This window comes from Rosa rugosa, chromosome 4 (genome assembly GCF_958449725.1).
Source record: "Rosa rugosa chromosome 4, drRosRugo1.1, whole genome shotgun sequence".
NCBI lineage: Eukaryota > Viridiplantae > Streptophyta > Magnoliopsida > Rosales > Rosaceae > Rosa > Rosa rugosa.
The window spans coordinates 26,724,215-26,747,716 of record NC_084823.1 but is presented as its reverse complement, the minus strand read 5'-3'; the positions used below and the strand labels follow the sequence as shown (position 1 = coordinate 26,747,716).

General features: G+C 36.8%; 5 protein-coding genes and 1 long non-coding RNA gene across 13 annotated transcripts; 4 read left to right on the top strand and 2 right to left on the bottom strand.

Moving 5' to 3' along the window:
* The first annotated feature begins 68 nt into the window (after window positions 1–68).
* On the top strand, window positions 69–9,302 carry LOC133741874 (uncharacterized). Of its 3 annotated transcripts, XM_062169590.1 has the most exons (13): window positions 69–579; window positions 1,270–1,326; window positions 1,456–1,525; window positions 1,783–1,856; window positions 2,036–2,133; window positions 4,908–5,210; window positions 5,431–6,332; window positions 6,484–6,805; window positions 6,927–7,189; window positions 7,318–7,545; window positions 7,639–7,737; window positions 7,827–7,919; window positions 8,616–9,302. In XM_062169590.1, the coding sequence occupies exons 8-13, from the start codon at window positions 6,484–6,486 to the stop codon at window positions 8,994–8,996; spliced, it is 1,386 nt and encodes a 461-aa protein (XP_062025574.1). In that variant the 5' UTR covers window positions 69–579; window positions 1,270–1,326; window positions 1,456–1,525; window positions 1,783–1,856; window positions 2,036–2,133; window positions 4,908–5,210; window positions 5,431–6,332; the 3' UTR covers window positions 8,997–9,302. The 3 variants fall into 3 exon arrangements, with proteins under 3 accessions (XP_062025574.1, XP_062025575.1, XP_062025573.1); XM_062169591.1 differs by lacking the exon at window positions 4,908–5,210; XM_062169589.1 differs by lacking the exons at window positions 4,908–5,210; window positions 5,431–6,332 and having other exon boundaries at window positions 70–579.
* On the top strand, window positions 2,577–6,310 carry LOC133744566 (uncharacterized). Its single transcript, XM_062172657.1, has 5 exons — window positions 2,577–4,098; window positions 4,278–4,389; window positions 4,447–4,821; window positions 4,908–5,210; window positions 5,431–6,310. Exons 1-5 carry the CDS (start codon window positions 2,577–2,579, stop codon window positions 6,308–6,310), a joined length of 3,192 nt encoding a protein of 1,063 aa, XP_062028641.1.
* Window positions 9,303–9,961: 659 nt separating the features above from the next.
* LOC133744564 (uncharacterized) lies at window positions 9,962–11,596 on the bottom strand. The gene has a single exon (XM_062172656.1). The coding sequence runs from the start codon at window positions 11,594–11,596 to the stop codon at window positions 9,962–9,964; it is 1,635 nt and encodes a 544-aa protein (XP_062028640.1).
* A 99-nt stretch (window positions 11,597–11,695) lies between these two features.
* Window positions 11,696–14,757, bottom strand: LOC133742870 (uncharacterized). Of its 2 annotated transcripts, XR_009862801.1 has the most exons (6): window positions 14,203–14,757; window positions 13,893–13,976; window positions 13,631–13,751; window positions 12,219–12,397; window positions 11,903–12,061; window positions 11,696–11,806 (listed from the first exon to the last, which is right to left on the bottom strand). It is a non-coding gene; the product is annotated as an uncharacterized LOC133742870 (long non-coding RNA). The 2 variants fall into 2 exon arrangements; XR_009862800.1 differs by having other exon boundaries at window positions 11,704–12,061.
* A 155-nt stretch (window positions 14,758–14,912) lies between these two features.
* On the top strand, window positions 14,913–20,711 carry LOC133742869 (uncharacterized). Of its 5 annotated transcripts, none has more exons than XM_062170551.1 (8): window positions 14,913–15,047; window positions 15,322–15,439; window positions 17,981–18,237; window positions 18,320–18,402; window positions 18,936–19,022; window positions 19,222–19,370; window positions 19,531–19,662; window positions 20,086–20,711. In XM_062170551.1, exons 3-8 carry the CDS (start codon window positions 18,054–18,056, stop codon window positions 20,273–20,275), a joined length of 825 nt encoding a protein of 274 aa, XP_062026535.1. In that variant the 5' UTR covers window positions 14,913–15,047; window positions 15,322–15,439; window positions 17,981–18,053; the 3' UTR covers window positions 20,276–20,711. The 5 variants fall into 5 exon arrangements, with proteins under 5 accessions (XP_062026535.1, XP_062026533.1, XP_062026537.1 ...); XM_062170549.1 differs by having other exon boundaries at window positions 14,914–15,047; window positions 17,932–18,237; XM_062170553.1 differs by having other exon boundaries at window positions 14,923–15,047; window positions 15,350–15,439.
* An 84-nt stretch (window positions 20,712–20,795) lies between these two features.
* LOC133742868 (endochitinase EP3-like) lies at window positions 20,796–22,155 on the top strand. The gene is made up of 3 exons (XM_062170548.1): window positions 20,796–20,927; window positions 21,072–21,552; window positions 21,647–22,155. The coding sequence occupies exons 2-3, from the start codon at window positions 21,096–21,098 to the stop codon at window positions 22,051–22,053; spliced, it is 864 nt and encodes a 287-aa protein (XP_062026532.1). The 5' UTR covers window positions 20,796–20,927; window positions 21,072–21,095; the 3' UTR covers window positions 22,054–22,155.
* Window positions 22,156–23,502: the final 1,347 nt, after the last annotated feature.

Here is a 23,502-nt window from a genome sequence, read left to right as displayed (position 1 = left end):
ACTACAAGAAATTTGACCTTTTGCAACGGGTTTATATGCAAAGAGCCAAAATTCCTTGTATTTGGTGTGAGTATGCAAAGAATATTGCAGTTCCTTATATTTGTTTGAGGGAATACACAAAGAATAGCAGACTTCCTTGTATTTGGGCTCCAGATATTTTAGAGCCCAATAATTCCTTGCAAGTGTTTCATAATCCTTGCATTGATCAAGGCGGGAGAGTCTGGCGCTAAAATGAAAAAACTTAATACAAGGAATTGTACAATTCCTTGTTTTGTGTGCATTGATACTGCAAGGATTTGAGATTATTCCTTGTATGTAATAAAAAAACAAGGAACCCAGTCCTTACTTCCTTTGCCGATATAAATAGAAAAATAGACACATAGAAGCTTCTCTCACGTATCCCAAAGACCAATTCTGAAAGATCTGGATAATCTCTCAAAATTTATCGACGAACTCTTACGAATACCGTCGGTGCTCCTTGTTTCTGTCAATTTTCCTATTCGTCTTTGGCTTTAGGAGAAGACCTTTCTTCATCTCTCTCGTCCTTGATGTCATTCACATGATGATAGTTGTATTCAGGTTCTTGTTCTTTCTCTACTTGAAGATTTAATCTTTGATAATTACGTTCTTGTGAATTGATATATGGGCTTTTCTATTTTTGTTCTTTGGGTTCTCTCTCAACAAGTCAATTTGGGATTTTTATGATGTTTCTCTGTTGATCGGTGGTGGTGAGTGCTTTCAATTTGCTTTGTATAAAGGCAACAAGGAAGATTGCTAGTTTGGCTAACCATTAGCCTGACTATGTCAATTTAGCTTTCAATTGCAAATATACAAAATTCCTTCTTTGACAATGTAAAGAACGAAGATTGCTAAAGCCTTGATAAAGTTCATACCTTTTTGCAAACTCAGAACTCTATTACAAAGAACTTTGCAAAAACCAAGTGAGAAAATGAGGGAAAGTAAGAAAAATTAGATGATTGTTTGGTTGGAGAGGAGGATTAAGATAAAGTGGTAAGCTTTCAGGGTCTGATGACTTTATCAGCAAAGGGAGTTGCAGAAAGAAAATGGTTTCATTTATAAGAAGTGTATTACATTGATAGAGGAAAGGGATATAGACTAATTAAATAGATTGTCTTTTCCCTACTGGTTTGGGTACAAATGTTGTACGTAGGGATTTTTTTTTTTTTAAACTGATGTGGTTATGGTTTTGTCTTGGTTTCACATATTAATTTCTCTCTGAAGGTGGTTGTGTTGTTGGTTTATATGCAGGTTGACACTTGTGTTGCTGGTGGGGGAAAAGTGCTAATTCCTTCAGAAAGAGCTCAGGTATTTCAATCAAGATAATTTTGATTGCTTTGAATTCAATTATCTGTATCTCAGCCAATTTTGTCATGTCTTAGTTAAAAAAGTGAAAGAAGTATGCAGTATCTATGATATATGTTTGTGTTTCCTCAGGTTCCTTTTGACTGCTTCTACTGCTTCTAATTGGACGGCAAGTCTCCAGGCCTGCTAGATTATTTACGAGGTAAGCCTTGGAGTTTAGTTGCTGGTCAATTTTCATTTATGAGGTAAGCCTTGTAGTTTAGTGCTTGCCCATTTGGTTCTGTGCATATGATATGGTAAAAATATGTAATTAATATAAGGTCTTATGTTGATTAGTTCAGCTTACGTGTGGAAATTATGATACATTGTAGACTGAAAATGGTTGACTTTGATTTTCTTTTTCTTTCTTTTATTCTTTCTCTGTTAATGGTTTACAGTAAGGTTTTTTTAATTTCTCAGGGCTTGCTACACCTAATTGAGTTAAAGATCATTCAACAACGTCATTATTGATCCTGATTGCTTTGCTATAAAAGGTATTTCCTTTTTGAAAAAAAATTGTCTATCATCAATACTTAGATTTAATCTTAAAAGGATTATTATCTGACACTTACTAGGAAAGACCAAAGAATTATTATCTGTTTTTTTTTTAATAGTGTCACTTATACTTATTGTGTCAAAATTTAACTTCTTGATCTTGCAAATATTATTGCAGTACAAGGAAACCATTAAGGTCATTAGAATCCTCCTGAAACCATTTGCGTGAAGTCATTGAGTTGAGCTTGTGTAGTCCTCAAAGAAGCTAAGGAAAAGGTTTGATTTCACTGCCTACTTTTTTCAAGTATCTCAATATGTCATGATATGAAATATTGATCTACCAGCATTTTTACATGTTCAAAAGTGTCAGCATATCTTTAGTTCATTATGATCTTGGTATATATTTTTAAGTACTTTGTTTGCTTTCCTTCAATAACTTTTGAAGCATATTGGCCCATTATATGCATGTATACACACGCACTATATATGTGTATATATAAGTGCTTAATTACTTGAGTTCTTTTTGAAAGAGTTGTAGAGTTAGGATATAATATAATAAATGATTGTAGACCAAGTAATACTGAATAAGCATTTCTTAGTATGAATGAAAATAAAAATAAAAAACAAACTGAACACATACGTTTCATACAAATACTAATATAGGGTATATGTTCATTTATCAATAGGTGTACCTTTCACGAAATAACAGGAACTCTAAGATGAATAGGCAGTGGATTCACTGCGATCGATGTAGTAAGGAGTATAAAAATGGGGTCAAATCATTCATTGAATTTGCTAAACAGAATGTGAATGAGGAGAATGAGACAGTATGTCCCTGCTCTAGTTGTGGTTATTCAAAGTTGAAAACTATTGATGTAGTTCACATCCATTTACTGCAACATGGGTTGTCAGTAATATTTGAAACATACTTTAGGTTAGGAAGTGAGACTATGCCTTCTCCAGTTCAGGAGCCAGTCATTGAACCCAACAATGACATATTTGATATGATGGACGATATGCTTGATAGGCATGACTCTACTAATCAGCATATTGATGGGGGTGAAGACACTCTAGGGGGTGATGATTTTGATGAGGTTCAAAGGGTAGATGGTGATAACTTTGATAAGTTATTACTTGAAGCACAAAGGGAATTGTACCCCGGTTGCACTGAATATACTGTTTTGACTTTTGTCGTGGAGTTGCTTAGTTGTAAAGTGGATAATTTGTGGACTAACAAATCAGTTGAGAGGAACTTACAGATCATGAGAAAAATGTGTCCAAAACCCAATTACATTCCCGAATCTTATTATGCATGTAAGAAGATGTTGAAAGATTTAGGGTTAGGGTATGAAAATATTCATGCGTGCAAGTATGATTGTGTCTTATTTTATAAGGAGCACGAAGGGAAGGATAAGTGTCCTGTGTGTAATGAACCACGGTACAAAAATAGTAACTCTCCACAAAAAAAGAAGATTCCTCAAAAAATTTTGCGCTATTTTCCCTTGACTCCAAGATTGCAAAGATTGTTTAAGTCTAGACACACAGCTGGTGATATGAGGTGGCACAAGGACAAACGGGTAGATGAGGAAGGAAAGATGAGGCATCCGGCAGATGGATCTGCATGGAAGGATTTTGATATATCTTATCCAGAATTTGCGAAAGACCCACGAAATGTCAGACTAGGCCTCGCTACCGATGGTTTCAATCCTTTTGGTAACATGAGTTTGTCTTATAGCATGTGGCCCGTGGTGGTGATTCCATATAATCTACCCCCTTGGAAGTGCATGAAGAAAGCATTCTCTATGCTTACCTTGTTAATTCCTGGACCAATTTCACCAGGAAGGGACATTGATGTATATCTGCGCCCGTTAATTGATGAACTTAAGGAGTTGTGGGTTCATGGTGCTAAAACATATGATAAGATGGCTGAGTCTGATTTTAATATGCGTGCAGCGGTAATGTGGACGATTAATGATTTTCCAGCGTACGCTAATCTATCCGGTTGGAGCACGAAAGGATATTTGGCATGCCCTGTATGTAATAAAGATACAGCAAGCCATACATTGAAAAACAAGATTGGTTATGGTGTGCACCGTCGCTTCTTACCTATACATCATTCTTGGCGCAAGGATACCAGTAAAAAGAGCTTCACTGGTAAACGAGAGATGAGAAAGCCCCCTGTAAAGCTCTTTGGTAAGGATATACTGAAACAGCTTAAATCCCTTAGACCAAGCAAACCTGGTAAGCATGAGAGCAATTTGGATAGGAAAAGAAAGAGGACCACAGAAGAATTAAATTGGTCAAAAAAAAGTATATTCTTTGAGTTAGATTACTGGTCTACTTTGAAAGGCATAATCTAGATGTTATGCATATTGAAAAGAATATATGTGATAACATCATTGGAACATTGTTGAATATAGAGGGGAAATCAAAGGATACAATTAAGGCAAGGATAGATTTGAAAAATATGAACATCAAGGAAGATTTACATTTGAAGCTCAAGGGGAACAAGGTTGATAAGCCCTTAGCTGAGTATGTATTTACACCATCACAACGGAGATTTTTTCTTGAGTTCATTAAATTTTGCAGATTTCCAGATGGTTATGCATCTAATATAGCTCGTTGTGTGAAAGTTGATGAGGGGAAGTTATCGGGTTTGAAAAGCCACGATTGCCATGTACTAATCCAACGACTTCTTCCTGTAGGAATTCGAAAACACTTAAAGAAGTCCATTTGTACTCCACTTGTGGAGTTATCACAATTCTTCGAAAAGATATGTGCAAAGACTTTATGTATTGCTGATCTGGATAGGTTAGAAGTAGAAATTGTCATTATTCTATGCAAATTGGAAAAAATCTTCCCACCAGCATTCTTTGATATCATGGTGCACTTGGCAGTCCACTTGCCCGGTGAAGCCAAACTTGCTGGTCCTGTAGGATATCGATGGATGTACCCGATAGAAATGTAACACACATTTATTTATTTTAGATTATGATGGATCTTTCATTATATAGAATAAACCAAATGTTCTGTATTTGTCTTATTCCCAGATTATTGGGAACATACAAGAAGTATGTGCGTAATAAAGCTCATCCAGAGGGTTCCATTGCGGAGGCATACATTTCGTATGAGGCATTAACCTTTTGTTCAATGTACTTGCGTGATGTTGAGTCATCTCATAATCGTCCAGAACGGAATGATGATGGGGTTGAATCCAAAGCAAAGATTTCTGTATTTGCTCAGAAAGTACGTCTCACTGGTGGTAGTAAACTGGTAGAATATTCAAAGGAGCAAATGGAAGTACTTTATTGGTATATCTTGGACAATTGCATTGAGATTGAATCATTTAGAGAGTAAGTGTCCTCTTTTTTGTTGTTTATTTTTTCATTCTTTCTTTTAATTATGGGTTAGGATCTGTGGCACTTCAATTAGCTTGTCTTTAAATGTGCAGATTTTAAAAACATATATGAACTTTATATCAGATAGAACTTTAGTTAAAGAAGCTGCCATAGTTCCTAACCTTTTTCATTGCATTGATCGCATTATTATAATTATTTCTTTTGGGTCATGCAGTGAGCATAAATTGCTGTTGGAAAGGGAGAGTCTCAACCAATTGGAAGAAAGGCATAGGAAAAGTTTTCCAAGTTGGTTTAAGGGTCGTGTCAAAGTATTGTATGATCAGAAATCTGCATTGGTGAATGAAGAGTTGTATGTATTAGCACAGGGTCCAACTCGCCGATGTGTCCAACATACTGGATGTATTGTGAATGGTGTTCGATGGCGAATCAAACAGATTGATCAGACTAAGACAACCCAAAATAGTGGAGTAATGACCATGGGGTCACATGAAGGAGAAGCTTGTACTTACCATGACAAGTTACTCAGTGTTGTTGAAGTCCAGTTTCAATTAGGCTTTAAGGTTATTCTTTTCAATTGTGAGTGGTATAATACAGGGAACAAGAATAATAGAGTGAAGAAAGATTATCATCTCTTGTCAGTTAATATAAATAGTCGGTGGTACAAAGACAATCCATATGTGCTAGCAATTGAAGCAAATCAAGTCTTTTATCTAGATGACCCAAAGTTGGGTCATCCATGGAAAGTTGTTCAAAGGATTCAGCCTAGGCATGTTTGGGATGTGCCGGAGAAAGAAGATAATGAAGATGACAATAACACTGACAACAATGGTGATGAGAATACAGATGATGACAGTGACACTAACATGGAATGGGAAGTCCAGATGGAGGATGATGAAATTGAAACATCGTTAGTTAGAGATGATGGCGAGCCTGAAACTATAATCTTAGACGATTCCAATAGGTCATTGCTAATTGACACAGAGAATGACAATGATTTCATAAATGATGATGCTGACGTTATGGAGGATGATGAACTATCATCAAATGAAAATGAAGATATAGTTGGCAGTGAGGCAGATAGTGATTTAGAATAATGGTAGTGGTCAATTAGTCTAGGTAATATCTCAGTTGAAGTTCAATGAAATATACACGTTATTTTTTATAATGTATTCTATGTATGATTAGTGCACTGCTTGTACTTATTTTTCTTTAAGCTAAGGAAATTGTTTTATTTGTAATTGAGCTAAAGGTAATTGACATATTGCAGATGGCTCAAGGGAGAGGGAAGCGGATACGGAAGGTTCAAAAAGTGCCTCCACCTCAACAGCCAGCTACAACAACTATGGCAGATAATGTGTCAGCTAGACCTACTGTGCGTGAGACTGTGCCAGCAATGCCACTGACAGATAATGCATTTGCTACCCCTACTGTGCGTGAAAATGTGCTAGCAACAACTACTGTTCATGCTCATGTCAGTCATGTACGAGCAAGAGCTAACACGCCACCAAGAGCTAATTTGCCACCACAAACTAATGTGCCACTACCAGCTAACGTGGATCCATCAATTCATCAGCTGCCTACCCAACAAGGTAAATCGTATTTGTCTTCGATTTTTCTATTTCTTCTTTTTTTTCTTTGTTTTTTTTACCAAAGAAAATTAGGTTAGGCATATAGGATAGGTAAATATATATAATTGGTTTTTGTTTGCAGAAATCCCTTTTGTGGGCATTGGCATGAAAAGGAAGCGTGGTAAATCATGTGGTAAGGCTCTTCAGGAGCTTATAAAGGCTAATGGTGGACCTCTGCGTGTTGACTTTCATCGGACCATCCATGTCCTTTCTGATGACACAATTTCTAAAATGTTTACTTCTGAGATAGGAATTACTGTTCGAGGTGGGGCACCAGTATGTAAATATGGCTGGTCTGATATTGATGAAGAAGATGATAAGAGGTTGCTAAGAGAGGAATTGCGGGTGAGTTTATCCTAAATGAGGTGGATTTGTTCTTTGTTTTAAATAAATAATTATTTACTAACAATTCTAATAAGTATACGTGTACCTAAGTAAATGTAAATTTTATGTACCTAACAATTCTTAATCAGGTGTTCTTTATGGTGGACTTAACTGATCCAGCTGTTGTTGCGTATGTGGATTCCAAAATGTCTACTGCCTACTCCCAATTCAAGACTCGACTAAAGAAGGAATGGAAAGCATTTGGCTCACCTGAGCTAGGAAGAGCAAACCTGCCTAGTGCAGATTTATGGAATGAGAGACCTGTCTCACATTGGCACTGGCTTTGTGACAACATATACACCAACCAGTCTTGCATTGTATGGATTCATTAATTTATTTGGTTTTATTATTCAATTATTCTAACTGAACTTTTATAGATTTGATTGATAATAATTTGATTGATAATGAAGGAGATTGCGGAAAAGAATTCTGCTAACAGGTATATGCAACAACATACTCACAGAGCTGGTGCACGGCCATACGTGCAACATGCTTTGGTGGCCTCTAAGGTAAACATGAATTAGTTTCAAGTTCAAAAGCCACTCTTAAATGGGTAGTTAACTGATTATTAATATATATGTGTATTTGTTTAATGGAGGGTGGGAAGGAGTTGTCACTCATACAGAATTGGGGAGAGAAACACAAGGATAATAATCATGAATGGATCAATGAGGCTGCCAAGAACAAATATGTAAGTCACTTAACTCAATTTAGGTTGTGTATACTGCATTAAGATTGTGTTGGTGATGATCTCAGCCCTCCACTCCTTTTGGCCTTTAAATTAAGCTCGTTAATCTCTTACTAGATCACTGTATTTAATCATGGATGATGAATGTAAATCATTTGGCCAATCTCTTTATCATCTATCTTCATATCTGTCATTCTTTTTTATCTTATTAGTTGCATAATAATGATATGGGCATCTTTCTTAAATATAGACCAACACATGTGCATCTTTCTTATTAGTTGTTTGGTTGGGCTGCTTCCCAGCTTTTAATGAATATCTTTGACAAAAAAAAAAAGTGTAACTTGACGTTTATATCCAGAACCTGACTCTGTTTTGGTGATAGTATCCTATTCAACCGATATTTTTAAGTCTGATTTCTGCACAAGTTGAGAATATGATAATATAATGTCAACCTTATTTGCAAATGGATGTATCGAATATGGAAATATGTGCAATTAATGAACGAAAACAGAGACTAGAACAAAGGTAGTGTACTTACATACATAAAATTTTCTCATACCAAGAAGATCAAAGTGGTTATTGCCAAATCTTTCTTAAATAATCTGGGCATCTTTCTTAAATCTGGGCCCTTAGTTATGTTATTTGCTTGAATTAGGTTATTAGCTTTTATTTATCTATATATTATTTCTGTTTGTGTAGGAGAAGATGGAGGCTGAGAGGAATGCCCTTTTAGAGAAGATGTACCAAGAGGCACCTGAGGGTACTGCACATGATTCTATCAAACTGACTTTGGAAGTTGAGTACCCAATAATGGCCAAGAAGCTTGGGAGGAAGGGTAGGATGATCCATGGCATTGGTAACGTCCCTCACATACGTTCTAACATACGTAGAGTATCTGCATGGGGTGGCAACAATTCTGAGGTAGCTGAATTGCGTGATCTTATCGACCAACTTACCTTTAACATGCTCAATATGAAGGAACAAAATGGACTATTGAAGGCTCAAATGGAATATTTATTGAGGCAATCTCCTGGGCAGATGAGTGAGGATGACTTCCCCCATCCTAGCACCAACTGCTAAGTCTTTGCTTGAGTAGTTTGGGTGAGCATTTGCTAGACTTTTGGTCTGATGTCCCTTTTTGTGCAGTTATAGCTTTTTACCATGATTATGGTACTGTCTAGCAATACTCAAGCAAATCCAATGTGTCCCTTTTGAGTAATGCAAGCTGACACATAACTAGTATATTAGAACTTTGGTGGATTTACTTGAGTTTTGATCTTGTGCCTCACTCAGCTCAAAGTCTCAACGCATATAGGACATCTAATTAGATTAGTGCAGTGCTTCTAACTTTTGATGTACAAATGAACAAGTTGATTATATATGAAGCAGTTATTTAATGTGAAATATGAAGAATTTCTTTTATATTCAGTTTTTATTATTTGCTGGAAAATCAATTTATATTTAATTGAAAAAAAAAAAATTTATTCAAGGAATGGAAGTTCTCAAATTCCTTGCAATAGCTTACGCAAAAGCAAATGCAAAGACCAACATGCAAAGAAATTTCCTTGCATTTGATATTTGCACACTCATACTTTTACAAAAATGTAAGGAAATTTCCTTGTATATTAGTCCTTGCATTTGGAAAAATAGTGAAAATTCCTTGTATATAGTTTAATGCAAGGACTGATATGCAAGGAATTATCCTTACATATGGTCAGTAATGTGGACCCCAAATTGTAAAATGCAAGGACAAATTCCTTGCAAATGATTGTCCAAATGCAAGGAATTTTCAAGTTGTTGTATTTGCTCTTTTGCAAGGGCCTCTTTGCAAGGACTCAAATGCAAGGAATATTCCTTGCATTTGGGTTAATGCAACGAATTTTCAGTTTTTTGCAAGGAAAAAATTCCTTGCAAAATGCCATTTTTCTTGTAGTGCTTTAGGAATAACAGGGAGGACTTGACGAAAATCTCCCCCAAAAATCATTATCTTTCCACCAAATGGTAAGTCGACATCCATTATGTCTCTAAAAGTTCGATCAAGTGCTTCAAAGACATGTCGAATCTTGTACCAGTTGTGCCAGAGCAGACTGTTTACTTATGGAACACATAGATGACGCATCTACATTGAGTGGAATCTTAAATCTAGAGTGAGCTGTCCTCCCGCCGGGCAGTATATTTGCAGCTATTCCGGATGATCCTGTGGCTAAGACTATATGATTCATTCTTCGTATGTTTGCTAGCAATGCACGGTATAAATATGTCTTCCCAGTTCCACCAGGACCATCAACAAAAAATAATGCACTTCTTTTTCTCTGAACTGCATCCATGATCGTGTTAAAGGCGATCCTTTGGTCGTCATTAAGGCGGTCAATTGCATCAATGTCTTCTTGAGAGATATGTACGGAAAGTTCGTCTTCAATACACCTTGGCATTCTTGAATTTTCTTCTGGCTCCGTTGTCATTTCAGGCAGGTCAAAATCTCTAATGTTCCTGTTAAATTGTTCAAGTACTCCATTTAAATCTTGTAAGAGCCTGTTTCGGTTTGCAATATCACCAGATGAAGGATAATCTTCCACCATAAAAGGAAAAAATTCATCCCACAATGTTCGGACACCGATTGGCTCATTGTACACCAAAATTGTGACGAATAATCTCCTCAAAGTTGATGGCATCCTAATTGCAGAGGCCTCCAACAAACACTGTCGGATACTATTGTCATTTTCTAGCAAACCTTGTTTCTCTGCTGCTTGCTTGAAAGTTGGTTGTAGAACACCATTAACAGTAAGCAAATCACGAAATGATCTTGGACCTCTTACATGATTAAGGACACGCAGGTAAAATTTCTCACCTTCAGAAGGTGAGACGCTGTATATTCGCCCAATAACCTTGTAGTTTCTTCTTCTTTTCACCCAAATTTTGTTGCTATTATCCCACCTGTAATGTTCAGGAATTTCTCGATACAAATATGCTCTTGCATCCTCATCCATTCGATTTATGGTGAAAAACTCAGTAAGCATTGACATTTGTGCGTGCTCATCTGCCAGAATATTCTCTACTGTTTCATCAACATTGAATGTTATCTGTTGCATGTTGGGAAGATGTATTTGTAATCGCTCTACTGTTGGATATATTCTGTTCATTGCAAATTTGAAGATCCTCCATAAAGCCTCCGGTGCACAGACCCACCTTGCATCAACAAATTGTCTAATTTCATCAAACTCTGGGTTTGATTGCAGCTCAAGTGCCACTCTATCAGGACCTTTGTAGATATACTTATATAAGTACTTGACACTTTTTATGCTCCCACATATTTCAACATTGATGTGACAATTATACCGTAATAGCAACCATGGGTTGTAGGGAACCACCCAACTGTTATCCACCATCACATCTCCTCGTCTACGCAAAGGTACTGGTAAACGACTTGCTCGTCTCCGATATACAGGATATGCATCATTCCCTTGCACAGTGAAATTTGCAAATGGTTTTGGGTAGCCTTTATTGCAACTTCCATTTTTCATACATGACTGCCTTGGGTTAAGAGTTCCACATGGACCATGAATCATATGTGTACACACTGCATCATAAAGTTGAGGCTCCTCGTCCTCATATGGTATTTCAGCTCTAACAATGCGATCATATTCATCAGGGTTATTAAGCTTGTCATTTTCTTCTAACATAATCAGCATATGAACATGTGGTAGGCCCCGTTTTTGAAATTCAACAACAAAAGCATGTGCAGCCACTTTTCCCAGCACCCCCTTGTTGATTATTCATGGGCTCACTTTCATTGTCTTCCTCAATGTTGTTGGTATGTTCCTCATCATTATTCATGGCCACATTGTTGTTGTTATGCTCCTCATGATTATTCATGGTAGCATTAGGTAACTCTGGATATAAGTAAAAATATTGATCCTTATCAAAAGTTGTTTACAACAATACATACACATGATTCGCTATCAATAAGTTTAATATATTAAGCTCACCATAGCGAGTAGAAATTCGGACAACTCCATCGCTTGTTTCTGATCTATTCGAACGTGCCATTTGTCTTATGCGAGTTAAGCGAACCCTTGAGTAGTCTTGTTCGGGTTTGTTGGAATTTGAAGAAATTCTTGAACTTGTGCCTTCATTGTCAAATTCTTCTATTAACACAAATGAATTAGCATTTTTTTGGAGGAAATTCCTATGAGTGCATAAATCTTAACAGTGTAATTGTATTGAAGAAGTTCATGTAATTGAACTATAAATTATAGCTATAAAATTGAGCAATATACTTGGAACATTTGATTAAAGAAGTACCTGGAGCGTGTTCAGCTCTGTTACTTGGGCTAGTTTCCACCACGGGTCGCTTTTCTTGAGCTATTGCGCGTCGTCGTGCCTAGTATGCTTGACGTTGTGAAGAACTCATTGACTCTCGCCATTGTCGGTGCCGAGCACGCACACGCTCCATTTGGTCCATGAGTCGTTGGCGTTTGCTTCTACAAAAAATAATAAATCTCTTTAGTTTTTTTTTTTCAAATGATTTTTGGTATAATAAATTTTTCCATTCTATACATCGCAACCGGTTTGCATTTAAGAGTTGCTATATATTTTTATTTTATATTTTATTTTGATCAGAGTCTTTTATTTTACTTTAGTTATCTTACGTTAGAAAGGAAAAATTTTATGAGTTAGAAAAGAGAATAAATAGTCACGTCAAAAAAAAAAAAAAAAGGAAAGAAGAAGAGGTAAATCCTTCCCATCCACCGGTAGGAATACTTTTTTTCTTTGTTTTCATGGTCTGTTTTCTTTGTTCTCACCATCACTTGTTTGTAAGCCCCTAGTCTTCCACGTTTGATAAGGCCCAATTCATTCCCTTCACCTAATCATGAAATATTCCCTTCATTTCCCTTTTGGTTCGATTTGGTTGATCTAACCAACCATGATTTATGTTTTCTTATTTTCTCTCCCACCATGAATTCAACCCCACCCTCTTTCTCGTCTGTACCCACCTCGTCCCCTCCCCCACGATCACCCATCAAAACTCTGCTATGCTTCCTCCTTCATTATATGGTCATTTTGGGGACTTGACTGACCACCACCACCACCTGACTTTGTCCTCCTCCGCCGCCAACGGCAACATCGACCGCGTCCTCTTCCAAGAGCTCATCGAGATCATCCCTCTTGTCCAGTCCCTCATCGTAAGCCCACTGAATCCAACACTCAATTTCGCAGAGTTGAAGTTTTCCATCTTCTAATTTTCAATCTGATTATTCAGGATCCGGAAGCCAGCAGTTCATTTACGCGGCGCGGTTCGGTCACCGACAGCAGGACACCTTCGAGAGGCTCCTTATCCAACAAAGTAAGAATGATTTTTTGTTTGTAACTTGTCAAACAACACTTTGGCAATCCCAAATTGCTTTTACAAATTTGTTAAATCATGTAGCCATTGGACTAAAATGTTCTACATTGGCAGCAAAATTAAAACGAAGTATGTTGGAAGAAAAGGCCGAACCAATAAAGCATGTCATTATCAAAGCTTACAATAGAGCACATGATCAAAAATAGAAGAAATATATCTAAATGCTATCTTCTGTATGAGTAAGCATTGACCGAGAAGGTACGGGTTCCTCTTTCTCTGTTATGTGATCTGATTACTTTGTTATCCACCACCTTAATAAAATTTTCTATAGTAGTATTACAATAAAATGAGTAAGGCCAATATGATTAACCTGTGTGCAGATAAGTGTCCCTCCGTATGTAATTGAGTAGTAATGCAAATTGAAGTGGAACTGATGTGATTCACTTTTTGCACCCGTGTCGAAGCCAAAGCCAATCATTCATCTAAATAACCTGAAAGAACAATATATAGTTAGTAGGAAAAACAGCAAACAGAAACCGCCTGAACCTTAAGGAAGTAATGATGTAAGAAGAATAATTTAGTTCGATCCTTTTTTCTTTTCTTTTTTCCCCTTTAGTTTCTTTCTTTGTTACCTGCCATCAAAATTGGATCTGAACCGTTATGATTCACCTCCATAACCCGTCAAGAAGCCAAAGCCAATTATTCATTTAAAGAATCTGTGTAGAAAGAACAGTCTATAGTCAGTAGCAGAAAGATAAAAAAGAAAGTAGACATAGTTTGGGATGAGGAATGAGAAAATTCATCTCAATAACCTGCGCACTAAAAACTGGTAAGCTATTGAATAACATTAGATATGCATTGAAATTTATTTATATTTCTATTTTGTATGCAGAAGGTGTGCAACACGTTAAAAAAAGGGCTGGGCACTGGTCGAAAGATTACCAGAAGATGGAAGCTTCAAAATTGGCCATGTGGTTTTCTTTGTGACTCACCTCCAAAATCAGTGAAGAACCTCTGTAAAAAGAACAATATAGTTAGTAGCAAAAACAAATAAAGACGTGCTAGCAGCAGTGAAAAAGGTCTTCATAGATATAGTTGGTACCTTCAAATGGTTGTGTTTGCAGTGAGAAGGAGGATGAACGTAATTACTTAAATTTGGGCATAAATAAATGAATTGTGGCAACTGGTATGGAGTTAATTGTGGATATTTGTAATCCATTTGTACTTGCAGTTGGAACTGCAACTTGCAGTTGAGACTTGGACGTGGTCATAAATCAAGGAACGTGTATATGCTCTTTCTGTTTTATTTTTTTTTTAGATTTGGACGTGGGAATGGCTGATTGATTTTGTTATTATCTGCTTTTTTTTTTTTCTTTTCTTTTTTTTTTCCTTAATACATGGCTTATCTATTCGGAACGTGGCCAAGGTTTGACAGTTTGACCTATTTTCTAGCATGTCTGATATCTTTCTTTCAAACATTATCTAAATCCATACGTTTGGTTTACTTGTATGCCCTTGAAAGAATAATATTTTAAGTTTAAGCAATTTAATAAACGAAGGGCAATTGCTGGGATTTTAGAAAATTTAACCTTAAGCCTTATTGGCTTAATTAATACTGATGATTATTTTTTTGTTTCTTTACACGGACTGACAGAACCAGAACGACGCCGTCTAAGTCCTACTTTTAATTTTCGGGGTTCACAGAATGAAAAACCTGGCTCTCTCATTCTTCGCTGCGGCATTGGTAGTCTCTAGTCTCTTGACTCTTGGGAATTCTGCAGTGCAGGGTAAGTTTTCAGATTTGATCAATTCTTCATTACTGGACTCTACCAGTGTGAAATTTCGAATAGATTCACACACACACAACCCACCCTTTCGCTGTTTGCTTTAGATTTGGGGTGTGTTTCTGCTCTTGCTCTTTCTATTTTGTGAAGCACTAATTTTACTCAGTGTTTGGATAAGGAATTATATGAGGGGAGATATGACATTTTACTGGGTTCACTCCCAGTCTATGAGCTATGAGCTATCATCTTTAACTTCTTCATCGTCTTCATCACACAGAACTAACACCAATCGTGTTGGGTTGAAGGATTTCACGAACCCACTGTTCTCCTCTCTCTCAGATTTGATCGCAAGCAAATTGGGTTTTGCAAAATTGAAGCAAAATCTTCGAATCAAGGTAAAATCCTGAATCTTTTTTTTTTCTTTTTATCCTTAAGCAAGTAAATGAGATTGAGTAAATTTTTCTGCATTGTTCTATTTCATTGTTCCTTTTTATCCTCAATGAAAATGGTGATGCCTGAACATTCATGTAAATATTATCATCAGCTTTAAGAAATTGAATTTATGGTAGGACATTTCTTTGTTCCTGATAACGCATCTTTGTTCCTGCCTAAACTACATCAACTTTGCTATTAGTTTACGATGGAACAATTTTTTGACATTGTGGGTTAGTTAGCTGTACTTATTTTCTTGTAACTCAAATAACCCCCTTTTTTACAAACCACACCCCCCTCCATGCACATGTTATTGTCGTGAACTTTCGAATCTGTTTATACTTGGACAAGATACCCTTGTCTATTAGTTCAAGTGTCCAGTTTAGAAGAGCCACATTTTTAGCATTTTCTTGAATCTCTGAATGTTATGTTCCTTAATTTAAACTGTCTTTTGATTTTAAAAAAAATTTGGAGTCTCTGAACCAATAGTTTACAAAGTTCATATGATGTCACCATTTGTCTGTACAAGATGTGTGTCGATTCAGTGGATGATCAATTATCTCCTCCTGACTCAGTGAGTAGTGAAATCAAGATGCACAGGTTAGAGTTTGGTTTAGCCAATGCCCTTGTCTAGTGCTTATCAATTTTTTTTTCAAGTTTTAGCTTATAATTGTAAGTTTTCTTTGTTATCCTTATTCGCATTCATTGAAATCAGGGAGAAGCATCTGAAGTTCACTTGGTTAACTTAGAATGATGTTTAATTCTGGACATTTCAAGCTCTTAATTCAAAACCGTAGATTAGGACATTTCTTTTCTGGTCAATCTCTTGAAGCAAGAGGACTGACCTTACGAGTCTCGGCTTCACTTCTTTTTTGGCTAGTACGTGGATATATGCAGTTGTCTTGCTGCTTTGACTGCACCGAGACCTTACTTGAATACTTGTTCTGCGGTTTCTGTTAAACCTGGGGATTAGATTGACTACAAGCTTAATTTGATCCTATTGTTCCTATTTCACTCTTCATATTAGTGTATCAAACTTGATGCTGAGATCATGTCATTGATTTAGTTTGTTGATGCTGAGAAAAACGGACTGGCTAACAGTCAATTACAAGGGTCAATGTCCAACGTCTTTGTTCTTGGGTGTTGTGTGCCATGTTGTAACGTAAGTTAATACTAACCTGGGCATCCTATTATTGAAAACTAGGTAACTGCTTTGATCAGCTTTAAGAGGTTTATAACAGATATAGCTTTTGCTAAATATAGTAACTCTCTAGATTTATGTCTTTTTCCCAAGCTCATAGTCATTTCACTGCTTATCATAACTTGTATTAATCATTCTGGGGATTGAGAAATTGGGAACATATGCTTTATATCAAATCATATGGATCAGCGCCTGAGTCAGCATCTAAATGTAACCAGCAGGTGTCTCCGTCAATTCTTTGATTCTAAACACATCAGATACACTATATCAAGGGCTTCTGGTTTACAATTAACTAGAAATCTAGCAAAATATTAAAAAAAGATTAATCTTGTCAAAAAATAAATATGTTTACAAAATTCCATAATTAAATCCCTTCACTCAAAAAAATTACCCAAACAAAGTCATTTAAATAATTCACCACTTATATCCCTTCATTTTAAGATCCCATCACCTCATAATCCCTTCACCTTATAATCCCATCACCTTGAAATCCCTTGGAACCTCCAAATCCCTTACCCAAACACTACCTTAGAGTTTGTTTCATGTAATACTTTATATACACAGTTGGGATTCAGGTAGTCCAAACCTGTGGTGTGGGACAACCTAGGGGTATTGTGTTTAAAGCCTTAGAAGGGTCAAGTTTAGGATTATCATTTGTTGGAAAATGGGTGTTGTGATTAACGAGCTGGGAACTTTTTGTCTTGTTTATTGCTTTCCACCAATATTTTCATCTTCTACTGTTATGCAGGTCTCCTTCATAATGCACAGCTTTTTCTGTGGTTTTAATATTTGGATTGAATCTAAATTATGCATCAAAAGTTGTTCTTTGTTACTACAAGATTAATAGTAGGTGTGATATGCTGAATTGGTGATTTATTTACTTCTCTGTGTAATGACAATTCGCTGCAGTGTCATAATGGAAATCAATGAAAAATAACACTTGAAGATGTGATTTGAGACCATTTGTACAGTTATTCATGAATCTTACCCCTAATCACAATTACAGTTTGAATAAGTTGACAGATAATCAATGAAACAATTTTTTTCATGCCTCTGGCAGGTGAACATGTAAGGATAACATTCTTTAGTAGGCTTATGTCTTTTGAATTGCGTGTCTTGGGATTTGTTAACTATATCTGGTGCTCCACACTATTTTTCCTGTTTACTGCATAAACTGCCCTAATCTTATCTCTCATATTCAAATGCCAAATCTTCAATCTGAGTTCCTAATACCCTGTCTCTGTCTCTCCTTAGGGTGATTGTTTCCTAATTGAATTCCGTTTGTTCTTGAAACATCCCAAAGGGTCTCAACTTCAGTTAAGAGGCCAAGGTTCACTGTAAATTAAACTCGAAGTCTCTTAAATTCCCATAAGAACATGGAAGGATTCGAAGAATGGAAGAAACAGGCAGAGCAATGGTCATCTCAAGCATTGCAACAATGGAAGAAACAGGCAGAGCCATTATGGTCTCAAGCACATGAGTACATTCAGCAGGTTCCGCCTACTCAGATCTATGCTGCTCTTGCCATCTTGCTAGTAACCTCAGTTTTACTCTTATTAGGTATTTATCCTCGTAATTTTGTTATCTTATTTTTCAAATCCTTCCAAGATTGATATTTATTCGTTATACTTTTGTGATGTAGGTAGGTTGTTTAAACGGCAAAAAGCTAATACCATATTGCTGAGTGGGCTTAGCGGGAGTGGAAAGACTGTTCTTTTCTATCAAGTAAGCACAGATCTTACTGGCTATTGTTCTTCTTAAACATATTGTATAGGTCCATATTAGACTCACCAGTTGTTTGAATTTTCTAAACTGCTAATGCCATTTTGTTTTTTGGTCGCTAATGCCATGTGTAGCCCGTGATAAGTAATGCAAACAAAATGCATTTATGTTATATGGCTTTTTTGTTATTTTGGTTGGGTGAATTAAGAAAGTTAAAAAGATTCTCCAAGCTTTTTACTAATTGGTTGTCATATGGGCACCAATCTTGTCTTATTTCTCATCTTCAATGTTTGCCCTTTGCTTATATATCTTATATTTCAGCCCTTCATATTTTTATCATCTCATCAAGTCAAGTTTCATGCCTGTTTTCAGTAAGATGCTTTTTATTGCCTGAAAAATAAGCAATATCTGGGTAAAAAGTTTCAATGACTTTTTTATTAACTTATGTTTTTTTTTTTTTCTATTTTGGCTTTCTTATATTATTCATTGAAAAATGTTGATTTGATGTTTCTGACATGATTGGGTTCATGTTCCAGCTTCGGGATGGGTCTGCTCACCAAGGTACTGTGACATCAATGGAACCAAATGAGGGAACTTTTGTGCTCAATTCTGAAAAATCAAAGGTGATATATAAATTCCTCATGTGCTTATATGTATCCTTTTCAGATCTAACTTATCTAGTCACTTTAGTTCTGTGTAAGGCATCACTACCTTCTATGCCTTCTTAAGAAACATTCATTCCTTCGGTTTTTTATGTTGTTTTTGTGATCGACTTTGTGGACTTTAACATGTTCTATGCTTTTGTTTGTCTTCTCCTGACAGAATGGAAAGTTAAGGCCTGTGCATCTTGTTGATGTTCCTGGACATTCTCGTCTCAGACCCAAACTAGATGAGTTCCTGCCTCAAGCAGCTGGTATAGTTTTTGTGGTGGATGCTTTGGAATTCTTACCAAACTTGCGTGCTGTTTCAGAGTAAAATTTCCCTACTTCCCATCTGAGCTATACTTAGATACTTTAAAAGTGACTATTTTTCTTGCCTTATTTTGGCACCTATTTTACCATGATTAAGTGTGCCAGCCTGATTGTGCAATTAGCAAGTGATGAAAAATTCTTGCTACTTTAATTGCAACAGGTACCTGTACGATCTTTTGACCAAGGCAAGTGTGGTGAAGAAGAAAATTCCCATTCTTATTCTCTGCAACAAGACAGACAAAGTAACAGCACATAGCAAGGAGTTCATTCGCAAACAATTGGAGAAGGAAATGTAAGATTTGAATTCTTATAAAAAGAAAAAAAAATTAAGCATTGTTACCTTTTGTGTGATAACATATTGTAATTTTATGGAAAGTTTTTGAGAATGACTTGATGGGATATGGTTAGTTAAGTACTTATGCACTTACCACTTGATGTTTTATCACTATGTTCAATTTTTGAGAAGAGATATGTTCTTTCATATTTTGGAGAAAGATATTTCTTCTGATAATAGCAATGTCTTCATTTATGTGGTTTTCTATTTATGATCCTTGGCGTGTCCAATTCAAGATTTTGCATTGAATTTTGCTTTGTTTATTTCTTTCAAGTCATCAATTGCTCCTGGCTCACTGTAGACTGCTCTGTGGATATATCATTATTCTGTTTATGAATTATATATTTATTTAATTATACATTGTTGCCTGATATTTTTCAGTGACAAATTACGGGCATCAAGAAGTGCAATATCAACAGCTGATATTGCAAATGACTTTACTCTTGGAGTACTTGGTGAACCATTTTCATTCACTCAGTGTCAGAACAAAGTTACAGTTGCAGAAGCTGCGGGTATTATAGGCGAGGTAGCTGAGGTGGAACGGTTCATCAGGGACCATGTAAAGTCTTAGGATGTTTTATTGGATTTCATGAATTTGTGGTGTTTCTGCGCTGATGGAGTTAGATGGGCTGAATATTGTGGTTCGATCATTGAAAATCCTCAAAAAAGATGCCTGAAACCAATTAAACTTTTCAAGGAAGGATTTTAAAGGAGGAAAACGGAAGAGACAGTTTGTGTTGTAGTGGGCGACCGAGTATGATACCAAGAACAGCTTGTGGTGGGTTTTATTACTTGCATTTTAATTCGAGAAGTCTTATTACTTGCATTGTTACTGGGTTTGCGATGATACATTAGTCAAAAACACTTGCAGACGAAATGTCCAACTAGGAAATCTCATGAGAACTAGTGTAGACTAATTCAATGCGGCCGCGTAGTCGAGTGTGGCACTGTTTCTACCGAGTAATTGAGAATGAGGTATATATGCATTAGTCATGTCACTTTCCACATTTGGATGCCGATTTGCAAAGGAGGCTACAATGTTGACCTTCTTTATATGTTTGACTATGTAATTTTCACATGTTATGTTATTGGTTTGATGTCCATGGAGGCTGGATCACAAAGTCCAGAGTAGATGGATGGAGAAAATGAATAATTGGCACAAGTCAGAAGTCTCCCCTTTGATCACTTCCATCCACCACTTCTAGAAAGTTGGTTCTATGTAGGTACGTCCCCACGGTCACTTAATTTCGAGCTTTTAACAGTTGCCCATCTATTCCTTCATAAATATTCCATTATAAATAACCAACCAACTCTCCACCTTAATTCATCTGCAATATCCTATCACCCCTCTTCTTCATTCTACCCAGCTCTTGGCTACCACGAAAATCAACATGGGTTCACCTGCTTTCTCTTGTGCAATACCGAAAAACATACGGAAGCAGCAGCAGCTTGTCATTGTGGCTGGAATAGCTCTGGTGCTAGTCCTATGTGTAAGTGTAGTTGAGGGTCAAAATTGTGGTTGTGCTGCAGACCTGTGCTGCAGCCGATACGGCTACTGCGGCACAGGTGACGACTACTGCGGGACGGGATGCCAAGAGGGGCCTTGCAAAACGGCGCCTCTACCTCCCAGTACCAGTGATGTTCCGGTGGCCGACATCGTGACCCCGACATTCTTCAACGGGATAATTGATCAATCGGAAGCAAGCTGTGCCGGGAAGGACTTCTATTCTCGGGCTACGTTCCTTGATGCTCTCGAGTTGTTTGATCAGTTTGGTAAGATTGGTTCCCTTGATGATTCTAAACGGGAGATCGCCGCCTTCTTTGCCCACGTCACCCATGAGACTGGACGTAAGTCATTTTTCTCTTATTCTTTTTTTCTAAATTCAGAAAGAAAGGTACGTACGTGGTAATTAACATAGCAATATGTATGGTGGTGGTTCAGATTTTTGCTACATAGAAGAGATAGACGGAGCATCAAAAGACTACTGCGACGAGACTAACACGGAATATCCATGCAATCCGAACAAAGGTTATTACGGCCGCGGACCCATCCAACTATCGTGGAACTTCAATTACGGTCCGGCCGGAGAAAGTATTGGGTTCGACGGACTAAATTCCCCTGAAAGTGTGGCCAATGACCCACTCATTGCTTTTCAAACTGCATTGTGGTACTGGATGAAAAATGTTCGCCCGGTCATTGTTGAAGGGTTCGGGGAAACTATCCGAGCCATTAATGGTGCGCTTGAATGCGATGGTGGAAACCCTACTACTGTACAGAAACGCGTCGACTACTACATTGATTATTGTAACCAACTTGGTGTTGCCCCCGGTGACAACCTTACTTGCTAGCTACTTAATATGGTAGTTAGTTTATTAGTAGCTAGCTAGGGCCATATATAACATGAAAAATAATAATAAACTGCATGAATAATACAATCTAAATTACAAATACTTTTTATTAGTGTGCATATTTTTCTATTTTCTATAATACAGAGAAATTTATTTTCTAACTTTTTTCTCGATACTTACAATAATAATGTCTAAAAACAAAAACGAAAGAGAAAACAATAGTAATTTTTCATCTAATTCGAAGCTTACACATTAATTCCTTGTATCAGTCAGCTTAATTTCACTTTTTATAAATAATATTTGTTGAATATTGTTGAAACCAAAAAAATTCACAAGTCCAATTCAATGAGGGGCTACATGGTGATGGTCTTTCAAAATAACTCGAAAAAGTGGGAGCCCCATTATAACAAATATTGGTACACGTACAAGCTGTTTTGAGACCAAAAAAAAACATTCATGCATCTCTGTTGATAACCATAGAGTGTGTTTGGATGAATCATTTTCAATGTTCACAGAAATTTATAAATGACAAGAATTACGATTCTATTAATTTAAATTCCATTAATTGATAATTCTATCGTTTGGATGTCTATCATATAGGATTTAAGAAGTTACGTGAGTTACAAATTCTTCTGTTTGGATTGGTTAGGGAAATGAAATCAAATTCGAACAAATCCAAAACAGATCTGCTGCATAAACCTTTTCCAAAGTATAAACTATAAACTAAAGAAGTAAAATAGAAAGCTAAGCAAATGAGTTGCTCGATTAACATACATATGCCTTACATAATCAAATGCATAGCTTAGGAGTTGCTGGGATCCAAATCAACCTCAACTTGTGATCCATCAAGATATTAACAATATCACCTTCATACAGTAATATTTTAAACTATATATGTAGCCTCAGTACATTCATGGACAGACTCAGAAACACAAAAAACCATCAAACTTTAATCAATTTAGTGAAGCCAGCAAGCTATAGATTCAACTCAGCTCACCAAATTTGGAGCCACAAGCTTCACTATTCCCACAAAAGACCCAACTATCACACAAACAAGGCCCATCACTCCCAGTACACATTGCTTTACAAGCTTGGGAACACTCCTCGAAATATTTGAACTTAGAACTCTGGATCCCACTTCACAACAGCACCCCATCGCTCCAAATTCTCAATCCCTCTGCAACACCTCCCACACTCTCTCCCTTCTCCCTACTATGTTCCACCAATGCCATTGACTCGAGCTCGGAAAACGAAGAGAGCGCATTGGGTTTAAGCACCACAGAGAGGAGAGCGTAGACCAGACCCCAAGAGGAGGATGGAGTGGAGTAATAGGTGGCTTCTGGGTCGTTCTGCCTCCGACTCATTTAAGATTTGGTGGGGAAGAAGGAGACCCAGAAAGAGATTTAGGATTTGTGGAGTAATGGCGAAGGAATTTTGGGGTTGGAAGAT